At 42.0% G+C, this 18,851-nt stretch overlaps 1 protein-coding gene across 4 annotated transcripts; it reads left to right on the top strand.

The window, feature by feature from the left end:
• Nucleotides 1-7,429: 7,429 nt before the first annotated feature.
• Nucleotides 7,430-13,374, top strand: LOC118398218 (inhibitor of growth protein 4-like). 4 transcript variants are annotated; one of them, XR_004828582.2, is made up of 9 exons: nucleotides 7,430-7,546; nucleotides 8,090-8,161; nucleotides 8,333-8,499; nucleotides 8,801-8,915; nucleotides 9,223-9,334; nucleotides 11,259-11,403; nucleotides 11,526-11,587; nucleotides 11,874-11,935; nucleotides 12,087-13,373. XR_004828582.2 is itself a non-coding variant. In XM_035793351.2 (8 exons), exons 1-8 carry the CDS (start codon nucleotides 7,435-7,437, stop codon nucleotides 12,124-12,126), a joined length of 825 nt encoding a protein of 274 aa, XP_035649244.2. In that variant the 5' UTR covers nucleotides 7,432-7,434; the 3' UTR covers nucleotides 12,127-13,371. The 4 variants fall into 4 exon arrangements, 2 of the variants coding, with proteins under 2 accessions (XP_035649244.2, XP_035649245.1); XR_004828581.2 differs by having other exon boundaries at nucleotides 7,431-7,546; nucleotides 11,526-11,935; nucleotides 12,087-13,374; XM_035793351.2 differs by lacking the exon at nucleotides 11,526-11,587 and having other exon boundaries at nucleotides 7,432-7,546; nucleotides 12,087-13,371.
• The last annotated feature ends 5,477 nt before the right edge of the window (nucleotides 13,375-18,851 follow it).

The raw sequence follows: 18,851 nt of genomic DNA, 5'->3' as shown, positions 1-18,851 counted from the left end.
ACTCAGTGCTTGTCATTTTCAGAGTCATTAGGAGACTGACAAATATCTGATTCTGGATCAGTGGTAGGGGAAACTACTTCCATTTCATCAGGTTCTTTAACTGACAGTGAATTGTGATGGTGATAGAATATAGTACACTGCCACCTATTGGTGACAAACAGAATCCTTTGTAATTTTGAAGTGTCCCATATAATAAATAAATGGATATTGCACGAATGAATGAACGAATGAACGAATGAACGAATGAATGAATGAACAAATGAACGAATTGACAAACCAAGTGTTGTCTCCTCTGCATCCTCTGACCAAATTATTCCATTCACTCTGTCTGGTTTCCTACCAGCTGTTGAATGGCTCCGGTGAGTTGATTAGAATCCCATTCTAGCATAGAGGACAGCACAAGGAGAAATGACAGTTTACCAGAGTTAAGTGGTAGAAAGGAGGTCTATATGCATCAATCAGGATCCCTCAGATGAAGAGGAGTAGCCTCTTCATCTGAGGTTTAGATAGAACTACTATTTATTTATATTTTTGCCAATTCCATATAAATATTTCTGTTCTATAACAAAAGGTATGTATTTCAGATAATATTTATATTATTTTTCTCCTTAGACTAATGCATATTGCATCTCGTTTGTAACATAGCTTACTGAAGGGGAAAAATAGGCCCACGTAAAATAGTTTCACTTGATTTTTTAAAATGCAATAGAGAATCTTTATTATGTATTAAATGTATGAAAACCTTATTTTGGAGGCAAAAAAATTAAAAGGGATGTCCCCTACTGGGTTCCCCCGAACTTCATTTCCTGTCTGAACACTGAACTATGGTAGTGTAGCGTATGGATCAGCAGCTCAGACATCTTTAAAAAAGCTTGATGTAATCCAGGCACAAGACCTAGATATGTTTTGTTGTGATATGTTGTGGAGCAGTCAGGACCTCCCCGGTGGCAGCGCTGCAGGTAGAGTTGGGAGAGATACCATTGAAGTTGAGATGACAAAAACTAACCATGATATATTGGGTAAATCTTCAAGGATATAAGGTTACACATCCTACACATAAGGGGCTCCTAGAGTGCTGGGAGCATGAACGAGATCTGAATAGAAGTTCTGGCTGGATAGGTAAGAGATGGGAATGGGATTGTTTGGGAAGGAGTTCAGCCTCTTCCTGCTATTCCACCTTGGTTGCTCCCTCAGCCAATGATATAACTAGGGTTGCCTGAGAGGGTAAGAGATGTTGAAGAAGGAGTAGATTCAGTTGTAAGTGAACATTTAAGAACACAGTACTATGATTTCTTGAATATATTCACTAATGGATCTAAGGACCCTAAAACAAGGAAGACAGGTGCCGCTTTTAGTGTTCCTGAGTTTAAGGTGGCACTGACAAAAACAGCAACGGATCATTTATCTTTATACATCATGGAGTTCCTGGCCATACTGCACCTTAAAGTGGCAATCAGCAATTGAAACAAAAGCAAAGCAAACTCCCCACCCCTGTTTCAGTAAAAAGCTGAGGGATAGGGCTAGAGGAATGTAACCACTCTCAAATTCATAGACAGAGCTATGGATGCAAGGACTGATGATATCAAAATTGTAGTTTAACCATGTTTTGAGCCTATATTTACTTTTTTTTAAACTAACTATGGAGTAAAAAAGCTTACATTTTAGGTTCTGATGATGTACGACAGTTGAATTACACTCCTGAGGCATGCATGCTGATTGCCCCTTTAAAGTTGGTTGCCAATCTCCATATGAAATCCACAGAATAACATTTTAGGGACTAAGTGTAATGAATTCATACTACAGAATAGTAGGCCGCCAATAAAGAAGGTGGCGGCTTGCACCTATAACATTTGTTTGCGGACCGCCATAATACCAAAGAAGAAGAAGAAGAAGAAGATTTCAGCATTTCCACAGTTATAATCTGTAAGGTTCAAGTCTCAAATGAAGTCTAAGGAACTGGACATTATTGTGGCTGCGGAATAAAAGTTTTTGAGACTTAAGGACATCAGAAGACTTGCAAGGGGTACTAGTGCAGGAAGACGCCCGCCCTCCAGGCTCCCCTTGAGCCTGCGTAGGGATCAGATCTGTTTCTTTTTTTACCAGGGAAGTTTGATTTATTTTATTTTGGGTAATTTGGTGGTTTTGTTTTTTTATGTTTTATGTGTTTAATTTTGTGTTTGTATTTTATTTATATATATATATATATATATATATATATATATATATACACTGAACAAAAATATAAATGCAACATGCAACAATTTCAAAGATTTACTGAGTTACAGTTCATATATAAGGAAACCAGTCAATTGAAATAAATGAATTAAGCCCTAATCTATGGATTTCACATGACTGGGCAGGGGAGTAACCATGAGTGGGCCTGGGAGGGCATAGACCCTCCCAAGGCCCAAAACATTGTCAAAGACTCCAGTCACCCAAGTCATAGACTGTTCTCTCTGCTACCGCACTGCAAGCGGTACCGGAGCGCCAAGTCTAGGTCCAAAAGGCTCCTTCACAGCTTCTACCCCCAAGTCATAAGACTGCTGAACAATTGATCAAATTGCCACCCGGACTATGTACATTTACCCCTGCATCTACAAATAACCTCGACTAACCTGTACCCCCGCACATTGACTTGGTACCAGTAGCCCCTGTATATAGCCTCTTTACTGTTATTTATTGTTACTTTTTTTTTTAATTACTTTTGTTAATTTAGTAAATATTTTCTTAACTCTATTTCTTTAATTGCATTGTTGGTTAAGGGCTTGTTGTATTGATCATACTGTTTAATCAGCTTCTTGATATGCCACACCTGCCAGGTGGAAGGATTATCTTGGCAAAAGAGAAATGCTCACAAACAAGGTACTTTTTCCCCCCACTGGTCATGATCCCCACCATAATTGTAGCAAGACTGTTCTTCACTCCGATCTTCTGTATACTCCACCCGTCTGCACACACTTGAAACATGGCCAAATTGTTATGTTATTTTACACTGTCGTGGTGTAGAGACAAAATATCTTTCTGCATAACTCATATACCCCAGCGAGCGTTACTACATACATAGGGAGTTGCTCACCGTAAAAAAAAAACAATAGAACCAACAAACCTTCTTCCTTTCTTCCATCCACCATGCAGGGATTCATGTCACAAGGTTTTCCTCTTGAATAGAAAAGGACTCAAGGAAATGTGTAAGTCACCCAGTGAAATACTACTTGAGCAAAAGTCTAAAGGTTATTTTCTTTTAAATATACTTAAGTATCAAAAGTAAATGAAGTTGCTAAAATATACTTAAGTATCAAAAGTCAAATCAGTCAATTGAAATAAATTAATTAGGTCCTAATCTATGGATTTCACATGACTGGGCAGGGGTGTAACCATGGATGGGCCTGGGAGGGTCTTGGCAGCCATGCCCACCCACTGAGTTTTTCCCCACAAATGGGCTTTATTACAGACATAAATACTCCTCAGCAAACGTAAATGTACTTGCTAAAATATACTTAAGTATCAAAAGTAAAAGTACAAACAATTTAAAATTCCTTATATTAAGCAAACCAGACGGCACAATTTAAAACATTTATTTACAGATAGCCAGGGTCACACTCCAACACTCATAATTTACAAAAAAAGCATTTGTATTTAGTGAGTCCGCCAGACCAGAGGAAATAGGGATGACCAGGGATGTTCTCTTGAGAATTGTGTGAATTGGACCATTGTCTGTCCTGCTAAGCATTCAAAATGTAACAGGTACCTTTGGGTGTCAGGGAAAATGTATAGAGTGAAAAGTCCATAATTTTCTTTAGAAAAGTAGTGAAGTAAAAGTAAAAGTTGTCAAAAATCTAAATAATAATACACAGATACCCCCCAAAAACTTCTTAAGTAGTACTTTTAAAGTATTTTTACTTAAGTACTTTACACCACTGATCATGACCCAGAGGTCGTGGAATGTCCTGTAAGGGTGAAGGAGGTTGAAGTGGCATTTAGGCGCTCCATCAGATCTCCTAGGCGGAAGCGATCAAAATAATTGAGAGAACAAGTGATGTTGAAGAAATGGTAGTGAATGGACCACAGCCCATAGTGAATAGGCTTATTTGAAGAAAGTAGGCCTATTTGAAGAAAGTTAGAAAGTGTAAGCAGAGGGAGCTGAAGACAGGAGGAGAAATGGAAGTGAATGAGGGTGAAGTATCGGAGGTGGTAGGTGCAGTGAAGTTATATGAGACCGAGGTATGCACCGAGGATCAGGAGAAAGATGAGTCTGTGACAGTAGGAGTGAAGTTCATGGAAAACGTGGACTCTTGCCTTTTGGCTGATCCATTTGTGGTTTCACGGTGGGTGAAAAAATTGGTTGGGTAATGTGGAATCGGTGAGGGTAACCAGAAGTGGTCTAGTGATAATTGTTTGCGTTTCTGTTGGTCAGAGGGAGAATGAGCTCGGAATAAAATGAATGTGAGCAAGAAAAGTGAATTGTTTTGTTCTCAAGAAATGGGCACCAATGAAAGGAGTAGCAGTAAAATAAAAAAGTTGACCAGCTGAGGGGAAAGATTCCCGGTGTATGTGATTCTCGTCATTTGATGAGACGCAGACAGGGTGGCGAGAGTGGGGAACAGAACATTGTCTGCTCTTTTGAGTTTTGAAGTTGAGTCTTTGCTTGACAAAGTGAAGTTAGGATATACAAGTTATCCTGTACGACCGACCGTATGTGCCGAATTCATTAAGATGTTACAGGTGTCAAGCTTATGGACATGTGGCAGTAGTGTGTAAGAGCGAGGGTCCAAGCTGTGAGAAATGTGCAGAAGGGCATGAAACAAAGGAATGTGTAGCATTGGGGAAAGTAGTGGAATGTGTTCATTGTAGGGGTGCCCATGGAGCTGGGGATCAGAAATGTCCCATGTGAGAGAGGCAGGTTGAGGTTTCCAGGGTTATAGCGTAGAGCAGACATTGTCATATGCAGAGGCAGTGAAGAAAGTAGAGGAAGATGGGTTAAGAACAGGGCTCCGGGCAGCCGGCGGAAATGGAGGAAAACTCGCCTCCCTGCGGACCTGGCATCCTTTCACTCCCTCCTCTCTACATTTTCCTCCTCTGTCTCTGCTGCTAAAGCCACTTTCTACCATTCTAAATTCCAAGCATCTGCCTCTAACCCTAGGAAGCTCTTTGCCACCTTCTCCTCCCTCCTGAATCCTCCCCCCTCCTCCCTCTCTGCAGATGACTTCGTCAACCATTTTGAAAAGAAGGTTGATGACATCCGATCCTCGTTTGCTAAGTCAAACGACACCGCTGGTTCTGCTCACACTGCCCTACCCTATGCTCTGACCTCTTTCTCCCCTCTCTCTCCAGATGAAATCTCGCGTCTTGTGACGGCCGGCCGCCCAACAACCTGCCCGCTTGACCCTATCCCCTCCTCTCTTCTCCAGACCATTTCCGGAGACCTTCTCCCTTACCTCACCTCGCTCATCAACTCATCCCTGACCGCTGGCTACGTCCCTCCCGTCTTCAAGAGAGCGAGAGTTGCACCCCTTCTGAAAAAACCTACACTCGATCCCTCCGATGTCAACAACTACAGACCAGTATCCCTTCTCTCTTTTCTCTCCAAAACTCTTGAGCGTGCCGTCCTTGGCCAGCTCTACCGCTATCTCTCTCAGAATGACCTTCTTGATCCAAATCAGTCAGGTTTCAAGACTAGTCATTCAACTGAGACTGCTCTTCTTCTCTGTATCACGGAGGCGCTCCGCACTGCTAAAGCTAACTCTCTCTCCTCTGCTCTCATCCTTCTAGACCTATCGGCTGCCTTCGATACTGTGAACCATCAGATCCTCCTCTCCACCCTCTCCGAGTTGGGCATCTCCAGCGCGGCCCACGCTTGGATTGCGTCCTACCTGACAGGTCGCTCCTACCAGGTGGCGTGGCGAGAATCTGTCTCCTCACCACGCGCTCTCACCACTGGTGTCCCCCAGGGCTCTGTTCTAGGCCCTCTCTTATTCTCGCTATACACCAAGTCACTTGGCTCTGTCATAACCTCACATGGTCTCTCCTATCATTGCTATGCAGACGACACACAATTAATCTTCTCCTTTCCCCCTTCTGATGACCAGGTGGCGAATCGCATCTCTGCATGTCTGGCAGACATATCAGTGTGGATGACGGATCACCACCTCAAGCTGAACCTCAGCAAGACGGAGCTCCTCTTCCTCCCGGGGAAGGACTGCCCGTTCCATGATCTCGCCATCACGGTTGACAACTCCATTGTGTCCTCCTCCCAGAGCGCTAAGAACCTTGGCGTGATCCTGGACAACACCCTGACGTTCTCAACTAACATCAAGGCGGTGTCCCGTTCCTGTAGGTTCATGCTCTACAACATCCGCAGAGTACGACCCTGCCTCACACAGGAAGCGGCGCAGGTCCTAATCCAGGCACTTGTCATCTCCCGTCTTGACTACTGCAACTCGCTGTTGGCTGGGCTCCCTGCCTGTGCCATTAAACCCCTACAACTCATCCAGAACGCCGCAGCCCGTCTGGTGTTCAACCTTCCCAAGTTCTCTCACGTCACCCCGCTCCTCCGCTCTCTCCACTGGCTTCCAGTTGAAGCTCGCATCCGCTACAAGACCATGGTGCTCGCCACGGAGCTGTGAGGGGAACGGCACCTCAGTACCTCCAGGCCCTGATCAGGCCCTACACCCAAACAAGGGCACTGCGTTCATCCACCTCTGGCCTGCTCGCCTCCCTACCACTGAGGAAGTACAGTTCCCGCTCAGCCCAGTCAAAACTGTTCGCTGCTCTGGCCCCCAATGGTGGAACAAACTCCCCACGACGCCAGGACAGCGGAGTCAATCACCACCTTCCGGAGACACCTGAAACCCCACCCCTTCAAGGAATACCTAGGATAGGGTAAGTAAGGGTAAGTAATCCTTCTCACCCCCCTTCTCCCCCCCAACAAGATTTAGATGCAAGTGGCTGTTCCACTGGTTGTCATAGGTGTTTGCACCTATTTGTAAGTCGCTCTGGATAAGAGCGTCTGCTAAATGACTTAAATGTAAATGTTAAGGGGAGGAGTGGTGAGAGTAGTAGAGATATACCAGTACGGAGGGAGAGGCCAAAATGTGATATAAGTTTCAGTAAGATTGGATATTTAGCATTTATAGGAATGGTTATCAACTGTACTGCAGGGATGGAATGGAAGTCGCAGAAAATTGAGGTTGTGGTGGCACCTGCAGAGAGGTATTTGGGTGTGAGAGACTTGACAATCAGAAGAGTTACAGGGTTGTGATGGCATGAGGTAGGAATAAATACATTTAATTAGTAGAGTAAGGTGGTGTTCATTTTATTTTATATCATTTTGAAATTAATGAGTGTAGTGTTAGATGGTAGGGTATTTATTTAGTACATTTTTATTTTCCAAGCAAATTATAAGGGAGTTGTACTCCAGTCTCGTAGGTGGCGGTAATGCAACAAATTGGATGCCAACCGCCGTTAAACCTCATAAAAACCTCGGAAAAACCATTGTTTATTATTTTCAAGATGGCGGCGGGAATGTATTTAGAACATTACCTTGACAGTAAGATAGTTTCCTTTTTTCATGTTTTATTCGTGAAATAATGTAGAATCCTACTAAAATATTGTGTAATGGAATTTGTTTGTGTATTTTTGTTTTACTTGCACGCATAGCTACTCCCAGAACCAGTACCAGGGCTTGAGGAGGAGACAAGAAGCCCAGTTACTGGTTCAGCTAACGTTAACGTTACTACATAAAAAAAAGCCCAGGGACAAAGAGCACGCGAGAAAGCTAACTTACGTTAGCTAAGTTAGCGCGCTTGCAATTCAAGTTAGCTAGATGGCCAGCTAACAATGCGGTGCATAATTATACCGTTCTTGGTCGACTCTAAATGACTTTGTTATATCGTAGGGTTCTATTCAGTGGTATCCCAAACATTTACGTAATAAACGTTATACATATTTATAGACCAGCATTGACAATTTTAGTAACGTTACCTAACACAAGAATCTAGCAATGTTGCAGCCCACTGACGCTGATGATACTTACTGGTGTATTTGGAACCCGGTATATAACGTGATATACTGTACAACCTTGTTTTTCTAGGTATAGAAAATCTGCCGTTTGAGCTACAGAGGAATTTCACTCTTATGAGAGAGCTGGACACACGGACAGAGGGTGAGAGACTCACACAGATCTGATATTATGATTGTTGCTGCTATCATAACAGGTAAATGGAAAACACTTATCCAGAGTGTCTAGGCTAAAGTCAGAAGTCAGTGTGCATGTAGTCCATGTGATGGTTGTATCCACTATTGACTATACATTTAATTAATCTCTTTCTCTCAGATCTGAAAGGGCAGATAGACTCGTTGGCTCGTGAGTACACGTCAAACACACACACCCTCTCCTCTGAGCAGAAGCTCTCCCTGCTCCGGCAGATCCAGCAGTCATATGGCAAGTGTAAAGAGTTTGGAGATGATAAGGTCCAACTGGCCATGCAGACCTATGAGATGGTGAGTAGGACCTTAAGATGGATACAGTAGACTGGGAATAGAAGCGCTGCTTGGGGTCCATACTAGTAATGAGGAAAGGAAAGGTGCTCCTTGGAGAGAGGTTTACCTCAGGTTGCAGGTAAGCTTTACATAGTGAAATGTGTGTTATATTCTCAATTAGCATGTTTGATGCAGCTGAAAATGGAAATGTTGACTACTTTCTGCTTTGACTCTGATTAGTTAGCCTAGGCAAGTTGAGATGTCTGTCATTTCTACATGTAATGTCTCAGTCAGAGTCCTGTTATTCATTGTGACCCCTCAGGTGGACAAACACATTCGCAGGCTGGACACAGACCTGGCCCGCTTCGAGGCAGACCTGAAGGAGAAAAAGATTGAGAGCACAGACTATGACTCCACCTCCAGTAAGGGAATCAAGAGTAAGTTTTGTTCGGGCACTTTGTGCTCATTTTCATTCAATTTTGTCCCTTCAACCCAAATGTGACTTTTTAGTGTTGTCTCACTGACGTACAACCCTATAGATAGCTGTGAATTGGGCCATGTTCATTATGGCATGCAATGGAAAACATTTAGCAAAAACAAACATTTGCTTATTCTTATTGGACACGTCCAGGGAGTCCCTCCTTATTTATTTTATTTGTCTATTTTCTTCTGTTTGGTGCTTAATAAACAACCCAGATAAGCTCCAAATGTGTCCATAGCCCAAAAAGTTTTGTCTTTCTTCAGGTGAGCTCAAGGGGCCAAAAGAGAAGAAGGTGGCTCGCACAAGGTTAAAGGTGAAGTCAGACGACGACTGCAGCCCCAAAAGCGGACAGAAGAAAGTCAAACTAACACAAGCGTATGTACACTTAAAACATATGTTTCATAGGCTGATGCTTTGTACGAGGGATGCACGATATATCGGTGAACATATCGGAATCGGACGATATTAGCTAAAACATGCCAACATCGATATCAGCCCGACGTTAATAACCGATGTCAAAGCTACCGTGCATACCTATATAACATAAGGACATGATGTAATAACGCCGCGTAAAAGGTAGCGCTACACGTGCAACACAGCATTCCTAACCTAGCCCACACAATGTCTGCTGTGTGGATCGAGCAGTCATTTGAAAGAGTAACAAAATTTCAGCCAGACAACTCAAAGGTGAAATCCATTAAAGCCAAGATAATGGAATTAATTTGCCCTTGACAATCAACCGTTCTCTGTCGTGGTTGATTTTGACTTTTGCTGACTGGTCGAGCACCGGTACACAATACTCAGTGTGCTATTTTTCAGATGTTGCCCTACCGGAGTTGCACGGTAATGGCGCCACTGCTATTAGCTTCACAACATACTATGGAATGCCGTTTGGGTCTTTGCGTGTCATAAAAGATACAGTAGCACTGTCAAAGCTGGACAAAAAAGTCTGCAAACACCGGCCACAAACGATGTGTTTACAATACCGCGTTGGCAATAAAGCATTATTTGATCGACCGCAACTTCTGGGGTAGCTAACTTTAGCCTGGTACCTAGCTAGCACCAATACAACCAGCCTGAAAACATTGACCAGTAGAAACTGCAGTCATTTTCATTATTCTTCGCAATGATTTATGAATCCTTGTGACTAAGTATTGTTGTTTGCCTATTGAATTTGAACTTCAGATCCATGAAAAATAAATAGCTAGCTAGCTGCTTAACCCTGTTGCCCAAAGCTAACATTATAAGCAGCCAGCTAGGTTCATCTGGCTAGTGAGGCTCGACCAGACCAGGTTATGTGTTGTGAAGCTAGCCATAATAAGGATTAGGCACAATAGTGGAATTTGTGGTTTGCCTTCAAAATAAAAGTATGTCGTTGACAGTGATGTAAATGAATACAAATAGTAGAATTATGCCATACTTTTATTTTTGAAGGCTAAACGCAAAGTCTACTCTTGTGGCTAATCCTTATTGTGGCTAGCTTTACATAGATGGGTCTGACCACCTTTAATCAATTAAGAACGGTCTTATAAATTAGGGTTATTTTAGATGATGACACCTAGCTATATAGTTAGCTAGCTAACTATAGCTACTGAAACCGATTCTGTCGTGTTATTTGATACTTGACGTATATCTTTTTTGACATGCAAAGACCCAAACAGCGTTCCATAGAAATCTTGGTAGAGAATGAAAGGACTGAACAAATGAAAAACAAAACATGGGTGGCAGGTAGCCTAGTGGTTAGAGCGTTGGACTTTTGACCGAATCCCCGAGCTGACAAGGTAAAAATCTGTCCTTGTGCCCCTGAACAAGTCAGTTGACTAACTGTTCTTAGGCCGTCATTGAAAATAAGAATTTGTTCTTAACTGACTTGCCTAGTTAAATACAGGAAAAATAGATGTAAAAAATAAATAGGTTTTGATTATGTTTTACATTTACAACAACTTTTTGGTCAGTGTGTGTGTTTGTAACCTTTTATTTACCTGTGCAAGTCGGTTAAGAACAAATTCTTATTTACAATGACTGCATGGACAACGCTGTACTAGAATGCTTTAAAGGCCGCTAAAACTTAAGTATCGGTTATCAGTATCGGGCCAAAAATGTCATATCAGTGCATCACTACTTTGTACCAGATATAAGCAAGACAGCTCATTTTCATCTCCACTCAAATAACTCCCGTGAACCTCACCGAAATGTGCCGTTCTGGTCTTCTCTCACTACGTATCTTGCAGCAGCTTCTGATGCAGTACATCTCTTCCTCTCAGTATTCATCCCCATTGTCCTCCCTTGTTGTCCTTAGGCCTGAGTTCACAGCCCCTACAGTGAACTTTGGGAACGTCCACCCCTCGGACGTGCTGGACATGCCCGTGGACCCCAACGAGCCCACCTACTGCCTGTGTCACCAAGTGTCCTACGGAGAGATGATTGGCTGTGACAACACAGACGTGAGTCCACAGCTTTCTGCCAATGACGATCTAGTGGTACATGAGCACTAGGTCCAGAGTTGAGGTCAGTTCTTTCAATTCAGGAAGGAAACTGACATTCCAATTCCCTTTTTTTCTCATAGAGAGAAGCAATGACATCACGTCCTGAGATGACGGAATTGAAATGAACCCCAACCCTGATTGGGTCAACTATTCACTATGATCCAAATCCTAACCTGATATCTGGGCACTAGAATGTTCCTACAAAAAATACCATATTGACATTTACCTAAAAGTTTGATTTATAAAATAGTGTTTAGAAATGAGCGATGGCTTTGGAATTTTTGGCACTTAAATCAAAGATGAATTAAGTAAAACCTAAATAAAGGCTAGTTCCTTTTGGCCCACTAGAGGGCAGTAAAGCATTATAAAAGTCTCTCCCGGCACTAATGGAATACTAAGCAGAATGTATTGTGTTGGACTCATTGCAGTGCTCCATTGAGTGGTTCCACTTCGCCTGTGTGGGGCTAACAACAAAACCCAGAGGAAAATGGTAAGTCAAGAAAGAGATGGAAATCAGGAATTTCAGATTGGAATATATGGAGTTTTCACCTATAACATGGAAGAGATCAAGACCCTGAACGTACCACCATTTATCTCTCACCCTTTCTTTTCTCTTTTCCTCTATCATTTCTTACGCCCAGGTACTGTCCAAGGTGTACTCAGGAGAGGAAGAAAAAATGAACCCAGAGACCATCATAACCAACAATCATAAAGCTAGAGTTTACAAAGGAGGGTTCAGTGTTTGTATTGGAACATGGGGAAACCCTCCATAAACACTAACATGGACCCCGCAGGGTCATGTTTAATAGTTCACACCGTCGCAAATTGTCAAAACCAAAATGGGCATTTCCTATTGGGCAAGTCCAGAGTAGCCCCTTCCCTGTATCCATATCGTCCATATTCTTCAGTTCAGTGTCTAATGAACACGACCACACACACACACAGTATTAGGGTCCTGCTGGTCTGCCATCCTGTATAATTCTCTGTTAAACAGAAAGAAGCTATGATGGACATTTGACAGAGGTGAAGTTAGACGTCCCCCAATCATGACTATTATGTTGCATTTTATTTTTGAACTTTTTTTGACGGTTGCTTTAATGCCTTTATATGCAGAGTAATACAGGGACGTATACCCTTATTTTACAGCCGGTGGTTCTATATGGCTCTCAGCCACTCTGTTGCTTCATGACAGACTAACAGCGACTCCTACTGGATGCTTTTATACTGAACACTAATTCAGCCCTGATACACGCAGATCACATGTGTTAACTCTTATTTTCCAACTTATCTTAATTCACCCCTGGTTATTTCCATATCAGACTTTAGGGGGACAGAACATTTATTGATTAAGCAGAGTCATTGATTTAGTTGATAGATTTGACTCAATGAGAATATACAGATCTAGATGTCCTAGTTCAGAATGCAGTCGGAAGCAAACTGGACAGAATTTCTCTCGCACATTCGCTTAACAGCAGTGACCTGAATTGCAGGTTGTTTGCACAAAATTAGTGCGCTGGAAATGGAATTGCTTAAAGGAATGTAGATGCTAACACTTTAAAATATATATGGATATTTTGATAGGCCCCAACTCGCATCATTCAACAATGTCCTGTATATTTCTATTATGGAGAGGCATATCTTTGACTGGCTGTGTTTATGAAGAGCCTTATTGATCATTACTGTAAGAATAACAATTTAAATGTGCTGAAACGTATCAGAATTGCCTGATACTTTGCCCAGTAGGTTTTGACTGGTGCCTCAAGAATATTATTTCAAGTTAAACTAATGAACATTTATTTTGTTACCATTTACTTTTTGTATTCAAAGTGTAATTGAATACTGTACTGAAACATTGGGTGCTGTTTTTGGTGTTTTTCCATTAAGCAATAAAGCTTTAAAAAAAGAAATAGTAAAATGAAATTTGTTTCTAGAAGTTGCTATATTCTCATTAGCTTAACATGTGTATTCCTGCTGTATTTCCTGCATGTAATATTTTTTTTGGCCCAATGTGTGAGATGTCTAAGAAAGACACATCTTTGCATGGATACTGTTGACAATATCAATCTGACGTCATCCAATACTTTATCACTGAGATGTTCTTTCCTTCGACCCCACTGTTATTTTGGTAGACATCAAATAACTTCATAAGTCCATTGTACACAGCTGGCCCATTCCCTAAGTGTTAAATCCCTGTACTACTTCAAACCCCATCACCCCCACTCCAGTGCAGTGTTCAATCTGACTAAAAGTCTCATCACTGCTCTATCATAGACCATAGCATGTCCTGTGCTTTCCAAAATTCCAGAAGGTGTCCGTCTTCCCTTTTTTCATATGACACTAGTGAATCATATAAAATAAATGTGTATATAGAGGCACCTGCCAAAATAAAGGAAACACTTGTGTGAATGAGGAATACAAAGTATATTGAAAGCAGGTGCTTCAACACCGGTGTTGTTCCTGAGAAATTCCTAAGCAAGGAACATTCCATGATGCTTAGGGTCATGTATAAAAATGCTGGGTAGAACCAGTTGCCCATTATTTTGGCCACAATGGCTATACCCCCATCACTGGGCACGAGTGGTCACTGAATAGTTTGATGAGCATAGAAACAATGTAAACCATAAGCCGTCTCGGTCACGACATCTCAACCCAACTGAACACTTTTATAGGACATTCTGGAGCAGTGCCTGATACGTTTTCCACGCCATCAACAAAATTATTACATTTCTCCTGGAAGAATTTTGGAAGGATGCGACACCAGAGTTCCAGATACTAATGCGAAGGTACATTGAAGCTTTTCTGGCTCATGATGGCAGAATGCCCTATTAAGTCTGTGGGGCGGGAGGTAGACTAGTGGTTAGAGCGTTGGGGCAGTAACTGAAAAGTTTCTAGATCGAATCCCCGAGCTGACAAGGTAAAAATCTGTCGTTCTGCCCCTGAACAAGGCAGTTAACCCACTGTTCCTAGGCCGTCATTGTAAATAAGAATTTGTTCTTAACTGACTTGCCTAGTTAAATAATACAAATATTGGTGTTAGTTTTATTTTGGCAGTTACCTGTATGTGGAAGGTGTTTATGGGTGGAGATTATTAGGAATTGCTTTGTTTATTATATATACAGTACCATTCAAAATTTTGGACACCTACTCATTCAAGGGGTTTTCTTTATTTTTACTATTTTCTACATTGTAGCATAATAGTGAAGATATCAAAACTATGAAATAACACATATGGAATCATGTAGTAACCAACAGAGTGTTAAACATATCAACAAAAAAATATATTTTAGATTCTTCAAAGTAGCCACCCTTTGCCTTGATGACATCTTTGCACACACTTGACATTCTCTCAACCAGCTTCACCTGGAATGACTTTCCAACAGTCTTGAAGGAGTACACACATATGCTGAGCACTTTTTGGCTGCTTTTCCTTCACTCTGCGGTCCAACTCATCCCAAACCATCTCAATTGGGTTGAGGTCAGGTAATTGCAGAGGCCAAGTCATCGGATGCAGCACTCCATCACTCTCCTTCTTGGTGAAATAGCCCTGACACAGCCTGGTGGGGTGTTGGGTCATTGTCCTGTTGCAAAACAAATGATAGTCCCACTAAGCGCAAACCAGATGGGATGGTGTATTGCTGTGGTAGCCATGCTGGTTAAGTGTGCTTTGAATTCTAAATAAATCACAGAAAGTGTCACCAGCAAAGCACCCCCACACCTCCTCCTCCATGCTTCACAGTGGGAACTACACATGCGGAGATCATCTGTTCACCTACTCTGCCTCTCACAAAGACACAGCGGCTGGAACAATCTCAAATTTGGACTCATCAGACCAAAGGACAGATTTCCACCGGTCTAATGTCCTTTGCACGTGTTTCTTGGCCCAAGCAAGTCTCTTCTTATTATTGGTGTCCTTTAGTAGTGGTTTCTTTGCAGCAATTCAACCATGGAGTTCTGATTCAAGCAGTCTCCTCTGAACAATTGATGTTGAGATGTGTCTGTTACTTGAACTCTGTGAAGCATTTATCTTGGCTGCAATTTCTGAGGCTGGTTACTCTAATGAACTTATCCTCTGCAGCAGAGGTAACTCTGGGTCTTCCTTTCCTGTGGTGGTCCTCATGAGAGCCAGTTTCATTATAGCGCTTGATGGTTTTTGCGACTGCACTTGAAGAAACTTTAAAAGTTCTTGAAATGTTCTGCATTGACTGACCTTCATGTCTTAAAGTAATGATGGACTGTTGTTTCTCTTTGCTTATTTGAGCTGTTCTTGCCATAATATTGACTTTTACCAAAGGCTATCTTCTGTATACTACCCCTACCTTGTCCCAAAACAACTGATTGGCTCAAACTCAATAAGAAGGAAAGAAATTCCACAAATTAACTTTTAAGAAGGCACACCTGTTAATTGAAATGCATTCCAGGTAACTACCTCATGAAGCTGGTTGAGAGAATGCCAAGAGTTTGCAAAGCTGTCATCACGTCAAAGGGTGGCTACTTTGAAGAATCTCAAACATAAACTATATTTTGATTTAACACTTTTTTTGGTTACTAATTCCATATGTGTTATTTCATAGTTTTGATGTCTTTACTATAATTCTACTATGTAGAAAATAGTCAAAGTAAAGAAAAACCCTTGAATGAGTAGGTGTGTCCAAACTTTTGACTGGTAGGATATGTCATCCCAGAGTGCAGTGTATTCAGTAGCTTGGAAGACCATGAGAAGATTATCGGCCATATTTTTAGGTTGACGTTTACTTCACCTATGTGACTTAACTACTGCAAGGGTTCAAATGCGGGGTGCTGGAGAGCTACTCTAGGCCTATGTGTTGTCATTTCAACTCATCTCCATTCAGTGATTCAGTGACCATTCAGTTGAAGTCGGAAGTGTACATACAGTTAGATTGGAGTCATTAAGACTCGTTTTTCAACCATTCCACAAATTTCTTGTTAAGAAACTATAGTTTTGGCAAGTCAGTTAGGACATCTACTTTGTGCATGACACAAGTAATTTTCCCAACAATTGTTTACAGACAGATTATTTCACTTAAAATTCACTGTATCACAATTCCAGTGGGTCAGAAGTTTACATACACTAAGTTGACTGTGCCTTTAAACAGCTTGGAAAATTCCAGAAAATTATGTCATGGCTTTAGAAGCTTCTGATAGGCTAATTGACATAATTGGGGGTCAATTGGAGGTGTACCTGTGGATGTATTTCAAGGCCTACCTTCAAACTCAGTACCTCTTTGCTTGACATCATGGGGAAATCGGACAAGACCTCAGAAAGAAAATTGTAGACCTTCACAAGTCTGGTTCATCCTTGGGAGCAATTTCCAAATGCCTGAAGGTACACGTTCATCTGTACAAACAATTGTACGCAAGTATAAACACCATGGGATCACACAGCCGTCATACCACTCAGGAAGTAGACGCGTTCTGTCGCCTAGAGATGAACGTACTTTGGTGGGAAAAATGCAAATCAATCCCAGAACAGCAAAGCACCTTGTGAAGATGCTGGAGGAAACAGGTACAAAAGTATATATATCCACAGTATATTGACATAACCTGAAAGGCCGCTCAGCAAGGAAGAAGCCACTGCTCCAAAACCACCATAAAAAAGCCACACTACGGTTTACAACTGCACATGGAGACAAAGATCGTACTTGTTTGAGAAATGTCCTCTGGTTTGATTAAACAAAAATAGAACTGTTTGGTCATAATGACCATTGTTTTGTGTGGAGGAAAAAGAGGGAGGCTTGCAAGCCGAAGAACACCATCCCAACCGTGAAGCACGGGGTAGCAGCATCATGTTGTGGGGGTGCTTTGCTGCAGGAGGGACTGGTGCACTTCACAAACTAGATAGCCTCATGAGGGAGGAAAATGATGTGGATATATTGAATGTGCATCTCAAGACATAAGTCAGGAAGTTAAAGCTTGGTCACAAATTGGTCTTCCAAATGGACAATGACCCCAAGCATACTTCCAAAGTTGTGGCAAAATGGCTTAAGGACAACAAAGTCAAGGTATTGGAGTGACCGTCACAAAGCCCTGACCTCAATCCTATAGAAAACTTGTGGGCAGAAATGAAAGCGTGTGCGAGCAAGGAGGCCTACCAACCTGACTCAGTTACACCAGCTCTGTCAGGAGGAATGGGCCAAAATTCACCCAACTTACTGTGGGAAGCTTGTGGAAGGCTACCCGACATCTGCCGAGTGTAATCAAGAGGGACTTGATATAGAAAAATGTGGGGAGGAAGGGGGTAATGTAGTGACAGTTGACAAATTTATGTCAGATGTAGTTTTGTGAGCAAATGCTAACTAGCATTATCACAATGACTGGAAGTCTATGCAGATATGCAGATATGCAGAGCAATTGACTACTCTGACCGAATTAAATTAGCTTTTTGGTGACTTTGGGTTTGACATCCAAACTGTGCAAGCAGATACTGCAGATGCCAAACAGCTGACAAATCTGACTCCACTTTTCAAAGGCACACTGGCGGTACCTTTGCCAGTGGCCATGCTCTGGGCTGTGCACTCACAGATCTCCTCAGTATTCAGACATCATGAGAGTGGGGCAGAGAGTCTTGTAAAATGTCAACCACCAGTGGAAACCAATTTCTTTCTCTCTCACCCACTTGTTTCCCCTCTGCAGGTCTCTTTATGATTGGTCACAAGAAGTTCACATTAATCAACTGTGAGCCTCATTAACTGTGGTATTTATTATTTAGTTCATTTGATTCAGATTGCAGTAAATTGTCCCAGAGAATGCTCAACTCATACAGCATATGGGCAAGGATATTCAGGTAATAATACTGTAACGACCCTGGGTTTATAAGCGCGGAAATCGACTCTGCCGCATTAGCACGCGGACCTCGGGCTCGAAGGTCGAGGGTTCGAGACCTGCTCCCTTCCGTTTCATTACAATACATTGTGCTTGACTATATGCCTACAAGTATTGTCAAATTAGGTATATGAAAAGTCAATACATCCTGGAGGATGACTGTTGGATGTGTCAATGTTGAGAAAGGATATGATCAAAAATCATATAGGCCCATGCAATGTTGTTTCTGAAAACATTCCTCAATGGTGTGCCTAGTCTACACTGTACATATGCAAGATGTACACTAGCAACTTGCACCACATAGTCACATGCCCCAAGTCTCAAAGCATCATATTCTGAATTTGAGAAGAGACCCCTTGACTCTAAACAAGTAGCCTAGTACAACAGAATTCGAGTCTTACCTTGGCAGGGTGCCAATTTAAAGGAAGAGCGATATGACGTAGATGCAGAAATTAAACAGCATAGTGGGTCAAATCCCGCAACAACTAAGAGCGTTGAAGCGCGAGGCTCAACTTCTCCGCTGTTTAATGTCCCATGGCTACCACGCTGTGATAGCGTAAAGCGAA

This window comes from Oncorhynchus keta, chromosome 19, assembly GCF_023373465.1.
Source record: "Oncorhynchus keta strain PuntledgeMale-10-30-2019 chromosome 19, Oket_V2, whole genome shotgun sequence".
In the NCBI taxonomy this organism is placed as follows: domain Eukaryota; kingdom Metazoa; phylum Chordata; class Actinopteri; order Salmoniformes; family Salmonidae; genus Oncorhynchus; species Oncorhynchus keta.
This window is presented reverse-complemented; position numbering and strand designations above follow the sequence as displayed.

Bases quoted from the DNA above. Each gene is read 5' to 3' on its own strand.
- LOC118398218 (XM_035793351.2), top strand. From the start codon at position 7,435: ATGCAACAAATTGGATGCCAACCGCCGTTAAACCTCATAAAAACCTCG. The intron at 7,547-8,089 runs GTAAGATAGTTT...TTGTTTTTCTAG, and splicing joins TTTAGAACATTACCTTGACA to GTATAGAAAATCTGCCGTTT. The intron at 8,916-9,222 runs GTAAGTTTTGTT...GTCTTTCTTCAG, and splicing joins CTCCAGTAAGGGAATCAAGA to GTGAGCTCAAGGGGCCAAAA.